The sequence below is a fragment of the Ilyonectria robusta genome (genome assembly GCF_021365365.1).
Source record: "Ilyonectria robusta strain PMI_751 chromosome Unknown BGZ61scaffold_21, whole genome shotgun sequence".
NCBI classification, from domain to species: domain Eukaryota; kingdom Fungi; phylum Ascomycota; class Sordariomycetes; order Hypocreales; family Nectriaceae; genus Ilyonectria; species Ilyonectria robusta.
The window spans coordinates 673,995-689,920 of NW_025764455.1; the positions used below are offsets into that span (position 1 = coordinate 673,995).

Sequence of the window (15,926 nt, forward strand, 5' to 3'; positions counted from 1 at the left end):
GTAAATTGATCAGGGGTCAGAGACAGGGAGGGATTCAGTAGCCGTGCTGAAGTACCGAGATTCGCCTCTTGGTCGTGTTTGGGTCACACGAGCTTCTAGTTCGCTTGTGCGTCCAATCGTTACTTGACCCGTGAAATCAATTTACCCTGCCGTGATCCGTAGCTTGCATCCTCGATTAAATAAACCTATCCGCTGTTGCATTGCGTGGCTGTTCAAACATGCTCAGCAACTCCACCGATCCCGGATGAATGGGACGATATTCGTTAGCAACCTGCGCCTATAAACTCTATTACATGCCAAGAATCAGGTTACACATGTACGCATCTCCTTCTTTGTACCTTTGTATCCTTGTACACATGGCGAAAACAGGCTCTAACGGCCGAGGATTGCGCCGACGGTTTGCCGATGCCGCCAGTGGGCTCATATTGCCATTAGTAGATCCTGCACAGGAGAATAATCGGAGTATTACATTTCCCTCATGAACTCCAGTTTCCAGCTAAATATCCCGCATAAAGTGCCGATATTGTGCCGTCCGGGCCTGGCGGAATTGAACAAGTGGAGATGATGCTCTCGTGACAGCTTGGCATTGAAGGCCCCGCGACCGTTTTTGGAGCTGTCGCCGGTGGAATGGCCAAACCACGCTTGGTCCATAGGTCTATGAGGAAATAGTTACCCGCGTCTGGAAGTTTCCATGTAGATCCCCAAATTAGTTCCAGGATTTAGGTTCTTCTATTCTTTAGTAAGTGGGCCACTATATACAGCCATTATCTCACATTCCCGACTCTTCAGCTATGTTCTCTTAGTTGCTCTAAACCGAATCTTTCTTCTCTGAACTCTTTCTAATATCCTACGGGGATATTTGAGAGTCTCTTCGGGTTGCCAAAATGGTCCTATCTCAATACATGTGGCAATGTGCCTTGGCGCCGTTGCTGCTGTCATGGGTTGCTCTCGCGTCACCAGCCCCGAGTCGGTATGTGCCGACTGCGAAAACTATTAACGGCACGTATTATGGTGTATACAACCGAGCTTACAACCAAGACCTGTTTCTTGGAATGCCATACGCACAACCTCCTGTTGGAGATTTGCGGTTTCGAGTTCCCCAGTCCCTCAACACCACATGGAAAGGTTCACGAAATGCAACCGAGTACTCACGTCAGTGCATTGGATACGGAAGCGATACCTGGGTGCTTGGAAACTACGTGTCAGAGGACTGCCTCACTATCAATGTTATCCGGCCATCCGGCACAACCAAGGGCGACAAACTCCCCGTCGCTTTATGGATCCACGGCGGCAGTCTTACGAATGGCGGTGGCTCTGATCCTCGATACAACCTGTCGTTCATTGTCGAGCAATCTGTCAAGATGGGAACTCCAATGGTCGCCGCAAGCATCAACTACCGTCTGCATGGCTGGGGTTTCCTTCACAGTGCCGACCTCGCTGCAGAGGGATCGACCAACCTGGGGTTCCGAGATCAGCGACTAGCCTTGCACTGGCTAAACGAAAACATTGCTCAATTTGGAGGAAACCCCCGACACGTCACTATCTGGGGTGAGAGTGCCGGTGCGCGCAGTGTTGGTGCCCAACTTGTGGCTTACGGTGGACGAAATGATGGCCTCTTCCACGGCGCAGTCCTCGAAAGTGGCTCGTCTCTTCCAGGAATTTTGAAGCCTGCCACAGCTCAGTCGTGGTCGCCGTACTACACGGCGCTTCTCGCAGCTACGAACTGTGCATCTGCCAGTGACTCGGTGGCGTGCTTAAGGCGTGTGCCAACTGCCGAGTTGAGCTCAATCTTCAACAGCTCCTTCGCTACCGTTCCCGGCTGGGGTCAAGTGGTAGACGATGACTTTTTTATCGCCCCAGGAGATGCCCTGCTAAAGGCAGGCAAATTTGTCAAGGTACCCTTAATGCTTGGTACCAACTTCGACGAGGGAACTGCGTACGCGTCGACAGGGATAGATACCTCAGAGCAGTTTCTTTCTCTGGTGAAAGCTGGGGGTGTCGGTGCTGATCTTGCGCAAAAGGTCGCAGAGCTGTACCCAGATGAGCCTGACCTCGGCATCCCAGCCACTTTCGAAGGCCGGCCTGAAGGGTCCCTTGCGTCATACGGAGCACAATGGAAGCGAGTGGCGGCATATCGTGGAGATGCAGTGCAGCACGGAGCTCGCCGCCTTACTGCTCAGTCGTGGGCTGAGAACAAGGTGCCAGTCTGGAGTTATCACTGGAATGTTCTCGTCAACGGCATAAAACCCATAATCGGAGCCACTCATTTCCAAGAGGTAGTCTTTGTGTTTAACAACATCCAGGCCAATGGCTACAACACGGTGGTCTCGACGAATCCTTTTACTGGGAAGCCCAAGACGTTTGTGCAACTCGCAAATCTCATGTCTCGAATGTGGGTTAGCTTTATTACCCAGGGTAATCCGAACTATCATCGAGGTAAGGCGGCTCCGTACTTCTCGGAATCTGACAAGACCAAGCAGTCACTAACTTGCGTTCACAGCTGGATCCATCACGTGGCCTCAATACGACGTCAAAAGCCCCAAGAATTTGGTGTTTGACGTCAATACTACGCAGCTGGCATATGGAGAACCTGATACATACCGGGAGGAAGAGATAGCTTTCATCATTGACAACCTGTACTCATAAAGTCGCAAGATGTTGAATATCATCCTCGAACAATAAAACGGTCTATTGAAACTGAATTATAACTCGTCACTGTTATATATGACAGAAAGAACTCGATCCAAATGTAATATAAGCATGTCTCCTCTTCCAATCCTGGTTGCTTTGTAGCCTGCGTTTGACTCGCATCCACTCCCACGTGTCCTCCTTCATTCCAATCCTGCGTTATTCGAAACGATCCTATTTCGCGGTCGGCCTTTCCTCCTTCGCTCGCACTGATCGTAGTGAATCATAAAGCTTTCCTTGGACGTGTATTGAACTCGGTGGGCAGTACCTGGACGCCAGCAAACAAAGGGGTGGTCACCTTGTTTGCATGACTTGGCATGCGACTTGAACTTGTCTTCGCGATAAACATTGCTACAGCGGCACTGAATCTGTCGGCGATTGGCTGTTCTGATATGTGCTTTGAAGTGCTGTTTCTGCATGGATTGCAACCCACATCGACATCGGTATGGAGCGACACCGGTGGTGAGGTTGCATTCACCACCAATCTTGCCGGTGCAGACATCACATGCGCATTGACAACCGGGGGTAGGATGAGCCGAGGCAGTGTGCTCCCTAAAGGAAGACGCGTTAGTGGCAATATTCGACGTATGGTGCGTAGTTGCGTACCTGAGTTTATCGGTGCCTGAAAATTGCTTTGGGCATCGAGTGCAGTCTACCAAGTCTAAGGTTTCAGAGGCGAAGACATCCCCAGTCGCCGGAGAAGCTGCTGCATGTACCGAGGGCAATCCAGCTTGAGGTTCGAAGCAAATGGCGTCATTTTCTAGTTCGGCGAGGCAGACGGTAGTCCTAACTGAGGAAATAGGTGTAGAAGGAACAGAAACGAGTGCTGTTAGGGGCGAACCACTAGAGTCTGGTGTGGTTTGATTATGGGGACCTTGAGGGAATGTAGGCAATGCATCGTGCAAAACATCGCCAAGTGGGAGGGTAGGACAATTTAGGCTCCGACTATCGTTGCCAGTTATGGTAGGCGTCTCGTGGTAGTTGTAGCCACTCGCCTCCCAGTCATAACTAGCCTGCGATGTCCGTCCATCGGGCCAGAAAGGATTGTTTTCGAGGAGCCTTAGCTCATGTCCAAAGAGGTCAACAGCACCAAGAAAAGTACTAAGATAGACATTTATATCGGTGCCAAAATCATCAAAGAAAATACTAGGAATAGGAGAACTAAAAGAAGTAGAATGTGATGCGATAGCGAAAAGGGCAGCGGTATGGCCGTAGGTACTAAAGTGGCTTGCCGCTAATAGTGATCCGATGCAGATGACCACGGCCCAAAAATAGGCTGCGGTGGACTGCGAGGTTCAGCTGGGATCGTTGCGATCCACGGCGGATGAAGAAGCATGAGAGATTTGACAAAGCCCAATGGCGATGGAAATGCTTCTTTTAAACAATGCCGAAGTAGTCATGCTGACATAATGAAGAGCGTCTCAGCAGGCCAATTTTCTGATTCGTCCACACTATAAGATAGGAGGCCAGTTTTCTGATTCGTCCAATTCTGCTGTTCAAGGCCAGACTGTTTGTGGTTTTCCCTTTGCAGTATTCCTGGCAAGCTATTTACCTTGATCTAGGGTTCTAGGCTCTTCTAATACCGTCCACGCTCTGACGTATAAGGCCAGTTTTGTGATTCGTCCAACTGTTCCTTTCAAGCCCAGCCTCTTTTGTGATTTGCTCTTTACGCAGTACCTAATGACAGCGAGCTCTTCACCTTGGTGTGGGGCTCGATGCCCCTCCAATACCGTTCGCGCTCTAACGTATCAGGCCAGTGTTCTGATTCATCTACGCTCTAATGTGGAAGGCCAATTTTGCGATTAGTCCAACTGTGCCTCTCAAGCCCAGGCTCTTTCGTGGCTCACCCTTTTCCTAGTACTCCCGGCGAGCTATTTACCTTGGTTTGGGGTCTGAGCCCCCTCAATACCGTCTTAAACGAACAAGCCTCAGACTTGCCGATACACTTCATTTCCTAATCACCCTACATTATGCAGCGTGTTGTCATTCTTTTCTTCTCCACTTCGCAACCTCAATCCCGGGCCAGTTTTGTCACTCGCTCAGAGGCGTTGTTGAGTACTGCCTTCTGATCTGCGGTGAGACTGTATCTGCAGGGCCATTTATCTTACAGGTTATTTGAAGGGCATGCAAGTTTCATGGCGTTGCACTTCAGTCATGTCAGTAGCAAGTATCGTGCTGTTGGGTAATACTGTCGAATAAAAACGGCACAGCCGGGTCATCTTCTTGGATCTTGCGGCCAAAGTGGAACGCCTCCTCATCGGACCCGTTGACCGCATCGTAAACCGCAAACCAGTCCCTCATGGTCTTTCCATGAACAGCGTGAGTACATAAGGTCCCAGTCCAGACACATAAAGAGAGCATCATATCCAGCTCTCTCGAATAGCAATACACATACTTGTTTCTGGACATCACCTCCAATGGGCGTCTTGACTTCTATCGATGTGGACACATTGGAGTCGCCACTATTCTTTTCAGGAAGCCTTTTACCTACCCGAGTCACAAAGTCTCGTTCTGCAGGCTTTCTAGCACCCAACGCCATGCCGTCCACTCCTCTACAAACGCCATCAACGGACTATCCCGAGAGTATGTTGAGACCCATCCTAGAGTCCGATTAGAATGTATCACTAACTTGAGTAAAGGCCACGCGAAGGGAGCGAATGAAGATCTCCTCTCACCTTTATCTCGGTGGAAAATGCAGGACGCGAAGAAAGATCCATGGTGTCACCTTGCCGTGGTTACTAAACCCGTGCCATCCTCCTTGGAGCCGTCAAGCTCCTCCAGTCTTCAAATGACAAAGGAAACATCAAGTCTGTGCATGGGTCAAGGCGTGTCGGTCGGAAAATCTGATAAATAAACACGGACGGTTAGAATATTCCGACTACTCAATGCTGCCCAGAAGACACTGCATTCTAGTTATCTCCATACTTGTACACTCCCTCTTCAAGACCCTTGATCTGCAATGCTAGCAGCTTGGAGTAGTATCTGCACAATGCCAAATTTCCTCCGTGAAACCAGAATCCTGGGTGACCAGTGCGTTGCCAGATCATCCTCATTTCGCCCTCATCGTTGTAGCCCCAGATATCACCTACCGCATCCGCGACCTCAGCGCCAAAGATGGTGCGTGTCTGGGTACGCATGTTTTGGTACCCCGTCGCCAACACGATTTCGTCTGCCTCCAGCTCTGAGCCATCTGCAAATTTTAACCCATGGGGCAGCACCTGGTCGACCTCTTGGCCTTGTTTGATCTTGATCTTGCCTTTGATGACCAGATCTGAAGCCCCCACGTCCATGTAGTACCCGCCGCCGCGCTCGAAGTACTTCATGAAGAAGCCCGCGTCATCTGGACCGCTGTCAAGCTTGAACCCAGCCTTTGTGAGTCCTTTCAAAAGTTCGGCGTCATGCCTGCCCTGAGCCAACGTGACGGTCACCTGATTGGTCTTCAACACCGGCGAGGGTATACTGTGAAAAAGTAAATCTGCGTCGTCGACGTCCGGTCCATTCTCTCTGTAGAAGCCCTTGAGTCCGATTTCCGTGATTGCCTCGGACGAAATAACACAAGTGCTAGATCTTTGAACCATGGTTACCTCGTAGCCCTTTTCGTAGAAATCCTGAGCGATATCGTGGGCAGAGTTGCAGCAACCAATCACCACTGCTTTCTTTCCCACCTGGTTTTCTCGCGCACCTGGAAATTCGGAAGAGTGGCACAGAAGATGGCCCTTGAAGTCCTCAATGCCGGGGATGTTGGGCAAATTCATCTTACCAGAATGCCCAGTAGCCTGGACGATATGGCGTGGGCGGAAGATCCTCGTCTCTTCGCTGCCGTCATCCAGTTGCCGCTTGACTGTGACGGACCACCTGCGTTCTTGAGCATCCCATTTGCTGCTGGCGATTTCCGACTTCATCCAGACATTAAGTTCAAGAAGCGTTGCGTACGAGGCAAAGAAATCGGCCAGCTTGTCTTTGGGCGTGAAGATGGGCCATTGCGGAGGGAATCGGATGTACGGTAGGTGATCGTACCAAACAGGGTCGTGCAACACCAATTGATGGTATCGGTTCCTCCAGTTGTCTCCAACCTTGTCGTTTTTGTCGACCATGAGTGAGTTGATCCCGAGAGCTTTTAGCCTAGCAGCAATGGTGAGACCGGCCTGTCCAGCGCCTAATAAGAGGTCAGTACATTGATCTGCTCTACCAGTGCAAGGCGTCTCATACCAAGGATTAGCACTTCTGGCTCGCTCCCGCCATCGTACTTCATCTCAGAGCTACGTCGGTCCGCCCAATTCTTTCTTCCGGGCTTTCCGCCATGCTCGACACCTTTTGGCCGCTGATTGAAGATGTTTTCCTTGTGACCGTTGAGCTGTTGGAGGATCGTGTAGAATGTGTAGATCTTCCAGTCATCAGGTCCAACTTCGATAAGACGTCCGACGCCGTCGCCGCTTCCAACAGTCGTTTTTAACGTGAAGCAAAATTGGAGACAAGACACCTTTTGGTCTGCATCGAGGTAGCTCGTTTGTGGCTTTCGAGCAGGCGAACTGGTGTCAATGGCGATGGATTTGAGTCGGACTCCGGTGTCGGTTGAAGCAAATCCTTGGAGGAACGTTTCGATGTTCTTTGGACCTTGGACTGTTCGAAAATCCCATGACAGGGCTAGGTGGTCTCGCCAAAAGCTGTCGTCAGCAAAAAGGCCAGACAGGGTTGCATAATCTTGTTTTTCCAGAGCCTGGTTGAACTTTTCCGTGATCTGTGTAACAATTGCGCCGGGGTCGGCATTGATTACTCTGGGCGGATTGGGGAATGGGGCTCCCTTGATGTTGACGGACCCTGGCACTACCCGCATGTGCGAGGGGAGTGCATCCGACGTCTCCGAAATGACTGCGATCATGTTGAGATTCAAGAATTACAAAAGGTTGGGAGAAAATTGGAGACTGGGGGGAGAATTGCAGAGAAAGGAAGACCAAGTTAGTTGGAAGGCGATGTCGGGGGAAGACACGGCTCATATACGTGGCATCACATATGCAAGTCTCGCTCAATGATATCACAGAAGCGGGGGAAGGCGGCAGTGATACAGTCGTAACGAAATGCATCTTTTACACAAAGCCAACACCTGATCTACACAAGGCGGAAGGGAAGTGCGGGGAAAGGGAAGCTCGCTGTGGATTCCGTGAAGGATCCGGGGAAAAGAGAGGATCAACTGACCCGTCGACCAATGGCTGGTGATTGTATTTGCGCTTGCAACTGCCTTGTTGCTGCTTTGGGTACATTTTACATTCTCCTGCATGGCGATCTTCTAGGGAAACCCTAAGACACCGGATTGACCGGCCACGTTAGCGCTCGGAGGAGATAAAGTGATATCGGCGTTTCAAGTCGGACGAAGCACATTGTTAAACGTTGGTGATTGTCGATCTTGTTCTTTGATATTACATTGCCACAGTAAATTCCTTGTCCGAAATTAAGCAGTGCTGATAGCATAGTGACCTCGGTCTACCTAAGCTAAAGTCAAAGCAAGCTAGTGCCTGCTTCACGACTGGAAGTGATACCGGTGCAGCATCCAAGGATCAGGGTACATTCGTGCATCGGTTGTAGCGGAAATAACAAATGATTGACAATTATGCTGCACAGAAATAATGCAATTACGTCTTGGACAGTCACGCAGCGGCTTGCATGCATTGAATCGATGATCCAATCACACGACTTGCGTGATCAAATGACCAACTGCTTCTTGGCGGCTCACGAGTCATGCAGTTGAGATTCGCATGGTTTTAGAAGCCATCTCGATAGAGGAAAACTATGCGGTGGTGCGTCCTCTGGTATCTTACTCGTCATACTTATCGAACTCTGCAGTAATCGAGCAGAGTCGAGCAGTAGGAGACGCTGAACTGGATAAGGTGGAAGATGTGGAAGAGAACGACGATAAGGGCTCCATGACGAGGTGATGCTGGCTATCATAGCGCTAAGCACAGTTCCGAGAAAGAGCTCGAAGAGAGGGACGATGTTAGTTTGTTTCGACTATTTCTCTTCAGAGAGCCGAGATCCGTATAGTAATCGGGTAACGACCGAGCAGCGGGAGCTGATGGATATCCATGGGGAGAAAGTTAAAGAACAAAAATATGTCGCATTCTGACATACAGCTAAATGGCCAGGCTGAAAATGAAGTGCGTATTACAACAGAAGGAGTTGATTATTCGGGAAAATAGAGACGTCAGAATCTGGCAAGATTATATGCGGTGCTTGTAGGAGGGAGGAGGTTGCTGTGTTCGTGATCGTGGGACCGGGCATCATCGGCGTGCGATGTTCAGTAACGGGTATTCACATCGACGGGCCCGATCGAAACTCGGACGAGGAGCCAGCCGATATATGGTGCTATCGCGTGCGTCATAGAAGCGATGCCCTCGAAAACTAGCGGCCGTCGGCCGTCAAATGTGACTCGGGTAGATTATCGCGAAGCTAGACAGCTGTAGTGTCAGGTCAGCCATGTTCCCGATTGAAGTACTGTGCTTTTGCATGCCGAACAGAGTTCGCCAATTGTTGTAGGAGAGATGGGAGTCATGTGGCCCGGTCGAGGGCCACCAGAGGTTGGGGCAGAGGTCGTCTATACCCCTATTCAAGGGACGATACGTTGCGTATTGTTTATTACCAATGAGCTAGCATACCGTAGCATCTTGTCCATCACTCTTAATTAATTTGAAACCTGAAATCCGTCTTCTCTTCTCCTATCGCGTGTCTGAACCATTCACTCGGGAGTGGTTCCATCCTCACGCACCCATGTCCATTCATGGGTTCCGGACCACATCCTTGGAATAATATGCCCGTACGCATGTAGTATACTTCCGAATCCGTCATTAGGTCCGCTTCCGGGAATGATCGAGCGATTAAACCACCTGTACTAGATCCATCGACTTGATCGTAGTGTGATAAATGACGGAATACCTACCTCGCGCAACGCGACCTCCAACCCCTTCATCGCATGATCCACCCAGGCATGTGTGACCAACGAGGAAATAGCTCAAATGTTCTATCGTCGAATAAATGGCTCAAATATGGTACTTGATCAGATAGAGAAGGCGAAATGGGGCATGTTTTCTTGCTTTTCCGACGTCGTGGAATCGACGTCATGCCTCTCGTTTCAGACGCATGTCATGGACGTTATCGTAGCCGTCTGCGGCTCTGCCTTGAAAGAAACATGACGCCACCTGCAGGCAATGTCCACGTGCATGACAATAAATCAATTCACTTTAGCATGATGCGCCTGTATCTCCAAAGCCTTTCATCTTGATTTCAACCGTATAATCGGTGACGTTCCAAACCAGGGGGTGCAAGATTTTCGGAATTCTGACCCGAGAGAGAGTCCACGCTGTACTTACATCAGTTTTGGAGTCTGGGCCATGACTAGATCCCGGTTAGTACTTGGGGTTGTCCAAGGGAGCATTGCGTAGCGGCGTCAGCCAAAGGTCGGCGTGAGCCCACGGCGGGAAAGCCGATGGTGCCATCCACGTCCCATTGGCTCAATAGCAAGTCCCTCGCACCCTGATAACTTCGTGTGAGTGAAATTACTGTTGCTATCCGCGAAGGTTTACAGAGTTGGGCATGGCCGCCTAGTGAAAATAAGCGGCACGTCCCATCGGAATTACACTCCGACGTGGCAAAGTGCGCTTAGGCCACCAATCCATGCCTCGGAATTCGAGGTGCGAACAGGACGACTGAGTAACAAGGCTCATGTCAAACATGCCATACAATCAATGAATCAGGCCTGGATGGGGTGAGGGGAAGGCATGCTGCTGCTCCGCAATCCCCAGGCCCACGATTTACTATATATGGCTTCCCCGGATTTTTCTCTTTTTGACTTCCCCAGATTTTACCCCACGCTCCACGCCTATTCTCCATCACACACATTCTCCAATACTGGGACTTTCCGAGACTATTTTCTCATACATCGACTTAAGAAGATATGGACGAGAAGATCGCCAAGGGGGGCTCGGACTCCCATCATATTGAGTCCAGCAGCGGCATCAACATTGCCGAGACCGAAGCTGTTGTTCTCCAGAACGGCATCTTGAGCGGAGAAAGAGAGCCATATGGAAAGGCCGGTACGTCACGAGCCATGGTTCGCTATTTTGCCGTTACTGACACATCTCATAGGATTCGGTGGCATCTTTGGTAACAAATATGTCACCATCTGTGCTGCATTCGCCACCATGGGCGGCGCCTTGTTCGGATACGATCAAGGCGTTGTCTCCGTGACGCTGGTCATGGACCAATTCATCGAGCAATTCCCCGAAGTCGGTGCAAACGCTTCCGGTGCTGGTTTTCTGAAAGGCCTTATGACGGCCATGATCGAGCTCGGTGCCTTCCTCGGCGCAATGAACCAGGGCTGGCTTGCCGACAAGATCTCTCGCAAGTGGTCCATCTTGGCTGCGGTCATCATCTTCTTGGTTGGCTCTGCGCTGCAGACGGGCGCCATGAACTTTGGTATGCTCGTTGCTGGTCGTTTCGTGGGCGGCATTGGGGTCGGTATGCTTGCCATGGTCGCGCCACTGTACATTTCGGAAATCGCACCGCCTGAGATCCGAGGAACTCTTCTTGTTCTTCAGGAATTTTCCATCGTCACGGCTATTGTCATTGCTTTCTACACCACCTACGGAACAAGGCACATCCAGAGCGAGTGGTCGTGGAGGCTTCCCTTCCTTCTCCAGGTACGTGTTGACGACCTATTCTGATGCCCACCAACAGCTGACCTGTCATGTAGATGGTTCCGGCTCTCTTCCTTGGTGCCGGTGTCCCGTTCCTCCCCTACTCCCCCCGCTGGCTCGCCTCAAAGGGTCGCGACGACGAGTCCCTCCAAGTTCTCTGCAAGCTCCGCAACCTGCCCGCCACCGACGCGCGAATTCTTCGAGAGTGGTTCGAAATCCGATCCGAAGTCCAATACCGCAAGGAGGTTAATGCCGAATTGCACCCCAACCTGCAGGACGGAAGCACATGGAGCCGTATCAGACTTCAGGTCGCCGGATACCTTGACTGTTTCCGCAAGGGAGCTCGCGCGCGCACCCATGTTGGTATCGGACTGATGTTCTTCCAGCGTAAGTCTAGCATTTCTCTCCTCTGATGTCCCCGCTCGCTTACACATAGGGCCATAGAATTCGTCGGTATCAATGCCCTCATCTACTACTCCCCTACTCTATTCAAGACCATGGGTCTTAGCTACCAACTCCAACTTGATATGTCCGGTGTCCTGAATATCCTTCAAATCGTCGCATGCTCTTGGTCTCTCTGGGGAATGGACAGATTTGGCCGACGCCCACTCCTGCTAGGCGGAGCTGTTTGCATGACCACGGCCCACTTCGTCATTGCGATCCTTGTCGGCTTGTACCAGAACAGCTGGGAGACTCATAATACCGAGGCCTGGATTTCCGTCGCCTTTCTCTTCTTCTTCATGCTGTCTTTTGGTGCGACTTGGGGTCCGATTCCCTGGGCCATGCCCGCGGAAATCTTCCCTTCGTCTCTGCGTGCTAAGGGGATGGCCTATTCTACAATGTCGAACTGGTTCAACAACTTCATCATCGGCCTCATTACCCCCCCTCTTATCCAGAACACGGGCTTCGGAACGTACATCTTCTTCTGTGTATTCTGCCTCTTCGCCACCGTTTGGGTCTGGTTCGTGATCCCCGAAACCAACGGCCGAACCCTGGAGCAGATGGACGACGTTTTCAACGACAACAACGGCCAAGAGGAAGCAGCGCGCCGAGCTAGGATTGAGGGCGAAATGGAGAGTCGAATTTTCCAGAATGGGGAGCGAAAGGGCCTCGCAGGCGATGCTTGAGAATGGAACCATCCGGTGGCTATCTGCGGCAGGGAAATGCGCATCGAACTCTGATCATCGAACTTGAGATATGTGGGACAAATAAATATCAGTCATCCTATGCTGTATCTAGATAATCCTCCAATTTTTGCTCATTTCTAATACACATGGTGGACCATTGACTCAGGGACTTCGATTGAAACCCGGATTGCTTCGCTCCTCACACTAGTCTGTCAAAACCTAGGTGCTAGCCGTTTATATATTCCCAGCGGCTCGAATGTTAAAGAACGATTTATCGTCCGCGTGATTCCATAATTAATGTGGTGTGGAGAATTTTGGGGCAGGGTGTGAGGAGAGAGAAGGACCGGTATAGGGTAGTGAGAGTGGCCCGGGAAAATATGTCATTTATCTATTCTAATCAAGGGCCAAAGCTGATGGCGGAGCTTTGTGTTTTATTTTATTTTATTTTGTGTAAAAGCTCTCCCCTTGCTCTTTAATCTAGTCTTGGGATAACTTGGTATACCAACTTGGTACTTGATGCGCACAACACCCCTTGCTTATAATCCTGGGTGCAGGTGGGGTCATCTCATTTTGCAGCCGTTTGTGAGGGGACGAGGCTGGTGTTCATTACCAGTCAGCGCACAATCCATCCGGACGTTTATTAAATTTCCCTGGTTAGGATTCTGCACTTGGAGTCTATAAATGCCGGAAAAATTATAACTGATTACTGGTTTTTATTTGGTGGGAGCGACTCGAATTCCTGCTCAACGGCTCGGCTTTGGTTCCGATATCCTCAATGCAGCCAACATTTCTCCACATAAATTGAGGCCCAGCATTTTGACATCGCCCTACGTCAGGCGAAGGGCGCACACATGTGGAGATTAACTTACTATAAGGGGACAGCGCGTCTTGTGGCTAATTGTCCGCTATCATTCTCCAGCCGCCATCGCTTCGCCATGACTGCATCTTCAATTGAGCTGCGGCGCTCGCAGCCGACGTCTCCTGATATTGGGGGCTTGACGGGCTCGGAGGAGGAGGCACTTGGCAAACATGAATTCTCTCTGCCCAGGGTAGATGGCGGAAAAGATGCGTGGCTCTTCCTCGCCGCTTGTTTCACGGTCGAGGCCCTGACGTGGGGTAAGCCGTTTCCGTCCTTGCATCTGTCGTCTATCCTCGATAATTGGATTAGTCGCTGACTGCGGCTATTCTTCAGGGTTCCCGTTCGCTTTTGGAGTTTTCCAGGATTATTACAGCACGCATGAGCCATTCGCGGGGTCTTCCCAAATCGCCGTCATCGGCACATGCGCGATGGTAAGCAATCTCCCAGAGTCTTAGCCTCCTGTCTCGAACTAACAAGCGCGGCCAAGGGAATCATGTATCTCGGTCTTCCATTCGTCATGTTGGTCCAGAGACTGTACCCCAGGCAGACGAGGTGGTCCCCGATTATTGGCCTCTTCATCATGTGCGTGGCGCTGGCTGGGAGCTCCTTTGCGCAAAACACAACACACCTCATTGCCACCCAGGGAGTCGTGTACGCTATAGGCGGGTCGATATCATACTGCCCTTGCATATTGTACATGGATGAATGGTTCGTGAAGCGTAAAGGCTTCGCATACGGCGTCATGTGGTCTGGAACAGGGTTGGCGGGCTTCGCTCTACCACTACTCTTTGAAGCTCTCCTGGGCCGCTATGGATTTCGCACCACTCTGCGGGTTTGGTCGCTCGCATTGTTCATCTTGACCCTGCCGCTCGCCTACTTCATCAGGCCGCGGCTGCCGTACTCGACTACGAGGCACGTCAATCCATTGAAGCTGAGCTTCACCTTCAGCCGGACCTTTATGCTTCACCAAGCGGCCAACATTTGCCAGTCGCTGGGTTTCTTCATGCCTAGCATCTACCTCCCGTCGTATGCACGCGCCGCGTTGGGAGTCAGCACGGTCAAGTCGGCTCTGACAGTCTTGCTCGTCAATGTCGCGTCCGTCTTTGGCTGCGTGGCCATGGGGCTGCTCACAGACAAAGTCGACGTCACGACGTGCTTCATGCTGTCGGCCGTGGGCGCTGGCATCGGCACGTTCCTCCTCTGGGGCTTCTCGTGCAACCTTCCGGTTCTGTACATCTTCTGCATCGTGTACGGGTTCTTTGCCGGATCCTACACCACCGCATGGCCGGGCATCATGCGACTGGTCACGTCCGGCCAGGACTCGCGCGAAAGCCCTCGTACCGGGAGCGGCAGCTCGTTTGACCCCGCCATGGTTCTAGGTGTGCTATCCGCTGGAAGAGGCATAGGAAATCTCGTGTCCGGACCCCTAAGTGCCGTGCTACTCCGGGGAATGCCGTGGCAGGGGCATGCGGCCGGAGGATATGGAACGGGGTATGGAACCCTGATCGTGTTCACGGGAACGACGGCCTTGGCCGGTGGGGCGACGTACTTGTGGAAGAGAGTCGGTTGGATGTAGGCGGAGTCGTGTTGAGGAGATGCGGTGATGTGGTGATATCATCGTCGGGGAGTCTAAAAGTCATTCCATCAATGCTCGCCACTGCGCCAGGCGAAATGGGGTAGGGTCGATCGACGCTTTGGCAATTTACATCTGTCATTGTTTACTCCGTACGCGTACCAAAAACCGACTGCTACTCGGCATTTCCCGCTATTAATAGGACAGAGGCAACTTACTTGCCTGAATTCAACGTGGCGCGACATGAATATGCCCTCGGCACGAGCCTATACGTTGCGGTGGTCGCCGTTCATTCTACGCTGCTCTTCGACTGCAATTAATTAGGGCTGAGGCTGTGAAAACTATTTGCTGCCAGCTCCCTCCGGCGGTCTGCGAGGCTGGCTGCTTGTCTCGAATGGGAGAGCCAGCAGGGCCAATTCTGGTTAATTCTGGCTAATTTTAGAACCCCGGCCCAATTCCTGGGGCAAAAAGTCCCAGAAAATACGGTAGAAACCTTCCAAGCGTGTGCCGCACTCCCGAAATGCCCGTCAGGCGGCGTGCTTAAGCCTAAAAGGAGGGCCTAGATCGCTGTGCCTCGGCATGACCGCTGGGCTGTCCGGCCTCAAGCTAGCCAAGCGAGTGGCCTTGCCGGTACTTCGCAGTAGGCTCTACTACGTAGTACTACGTCGTACTTCGCTATAGGCGTGTTCCTGGAGGGCCTAGACCCGAGCCATCCAGCAATGCTCGTATTAGGCCCCGTGCTGTCAAGTTGTGGCTGGGGAAGCTCTCCAATCGCAGGGGGTTGCCGATGGCAGTGGAGTCGCGCGCTGATCCAAACTCCGCATTTCTTGTACGAGATGGCGTTGAGTAGAGTGCTAAGGAGGGCCCCTGATTTGGGGCTGTGGTGGGCGAGGCCAACAGTCTAGCTAATATTGAATTCTAGCTAATTGAATCGCCGAGTATGGTCGCCGAGCTATTGACGGTATTTCTATATAAACAATAGGAAGCTGCCCGAC

General features: G+C 51.4%; 5 protein-coding genes across 5 annotated transcripts; 3 read left to right on the forward strand and 2 right to left on the reverse strand.

Moving 5' to 3' along the window:
* Positions 1 to 902: 902 nt before the first annotated feature.
* Positions 903 to 2,646, forward strand: BGZ61DRAFT_361683 (Alpha/Beta hydrolase protein; the record flags this gene model as incomplete). The annotated part of the gene is made up of 2 exons (XM_046241288.1): positions 903 to 2,436; positions 2,501 to 2,646. The coding sequence occupies 2 exons, from the start codon at positions 903 to 905 to the stop codon at positions 2,644 to 2,646; spliced, it is 1,680 nt and encodes a 559-aa protein (XP_046099715.1).
* Positions 2,647 to 2,831: 185 nt separating this feature from the next.
* BGZ61DRAFT_555519 (uncharacterized protein) lies at positions 2,832 to 4,639 on the reverse strand (the record flags this gene model as incomplete). The annotated part of the gene is made up of 3 exons (XM_046255623.1): positions 2,832 to 3,240; positions 3,295 to 3,974; positions 4,568 to 4,639. 3 exons carry the CDS (start codon positions 4,637 to 4,639, stop codon positions 2,832 to 2,834), a joined length of 1,161 nt encoding a protein of 386 aa, XP_046099716.1.
* Positions 4,640 to 5,597: 958 nt separating this feature from the next.
* BGZ61DRAFT_362062 (uncharacterized protein) lies at positions 5,598 to 7,522 on the reverse strand (the record flags this gene model as incomplete). The annotated part of the gene is made up of 2 exons (XM_046241329.1): positions 5,598 to 6,844; positions 6,898 to 7,522. 2 exons carry the CDS (start codon positions 7,520 to 7,522, stop codon positions 5,598 to 5,600), a joined length of 1,872 nt encoding a protein of 623 aa, XP_046099717.1.
* Positions 7,523 to 10,630: 3,108 nt separating this feature from the next.
* BGZ61DRAFT_536715 (general substrate transporter) lies at positions 10,631 to 12,499 on the forward strand (the record flags this gene model as incomplete). Its single annotated transcript, XM_046254444.1, has 4 exons — positions 10,631 to 10,769; positions 10,822 to 11,375; positions 11,429 to 11,759; positions 11,817 to 12,499. The coding sequence occupies 4 exons, from the start codon at positions 10,631 to 10,633 to the stop codon at positions 12,497 to 12,499; spliced, it is 1,707 nt and encodes a 568-aa protein (XP_046099718.1).
* A 926-nt stretch (positions 12,500 to 13,425) lies between these two features.
* BGZ61DRAFT_458899 (major facilitator superfamily domain-containing protein) lies at positions 13,426 to 15,327 on the forward strand. The gene is made up of 3 exons (XM_046246812.1): positions 13,426 to 13,615; positions 13,692 to 13,789; positions 13,846 to 15,327. The coding sequence occupies exons 1-3, from the start codon at positions 13,435 to 13,437 to the stop codon at positions 14,932 to 14,934; spliced, it is 1,368 nt and encodes a 455-aa protein (XP_046099719.1). The 5' UTR covers positions 13,426 to 13,434; the 3' UTR covers positions 14,935 to 15,327.
* Positions 15,328 to 15,926: the final 599 nt, after the last annotated feature.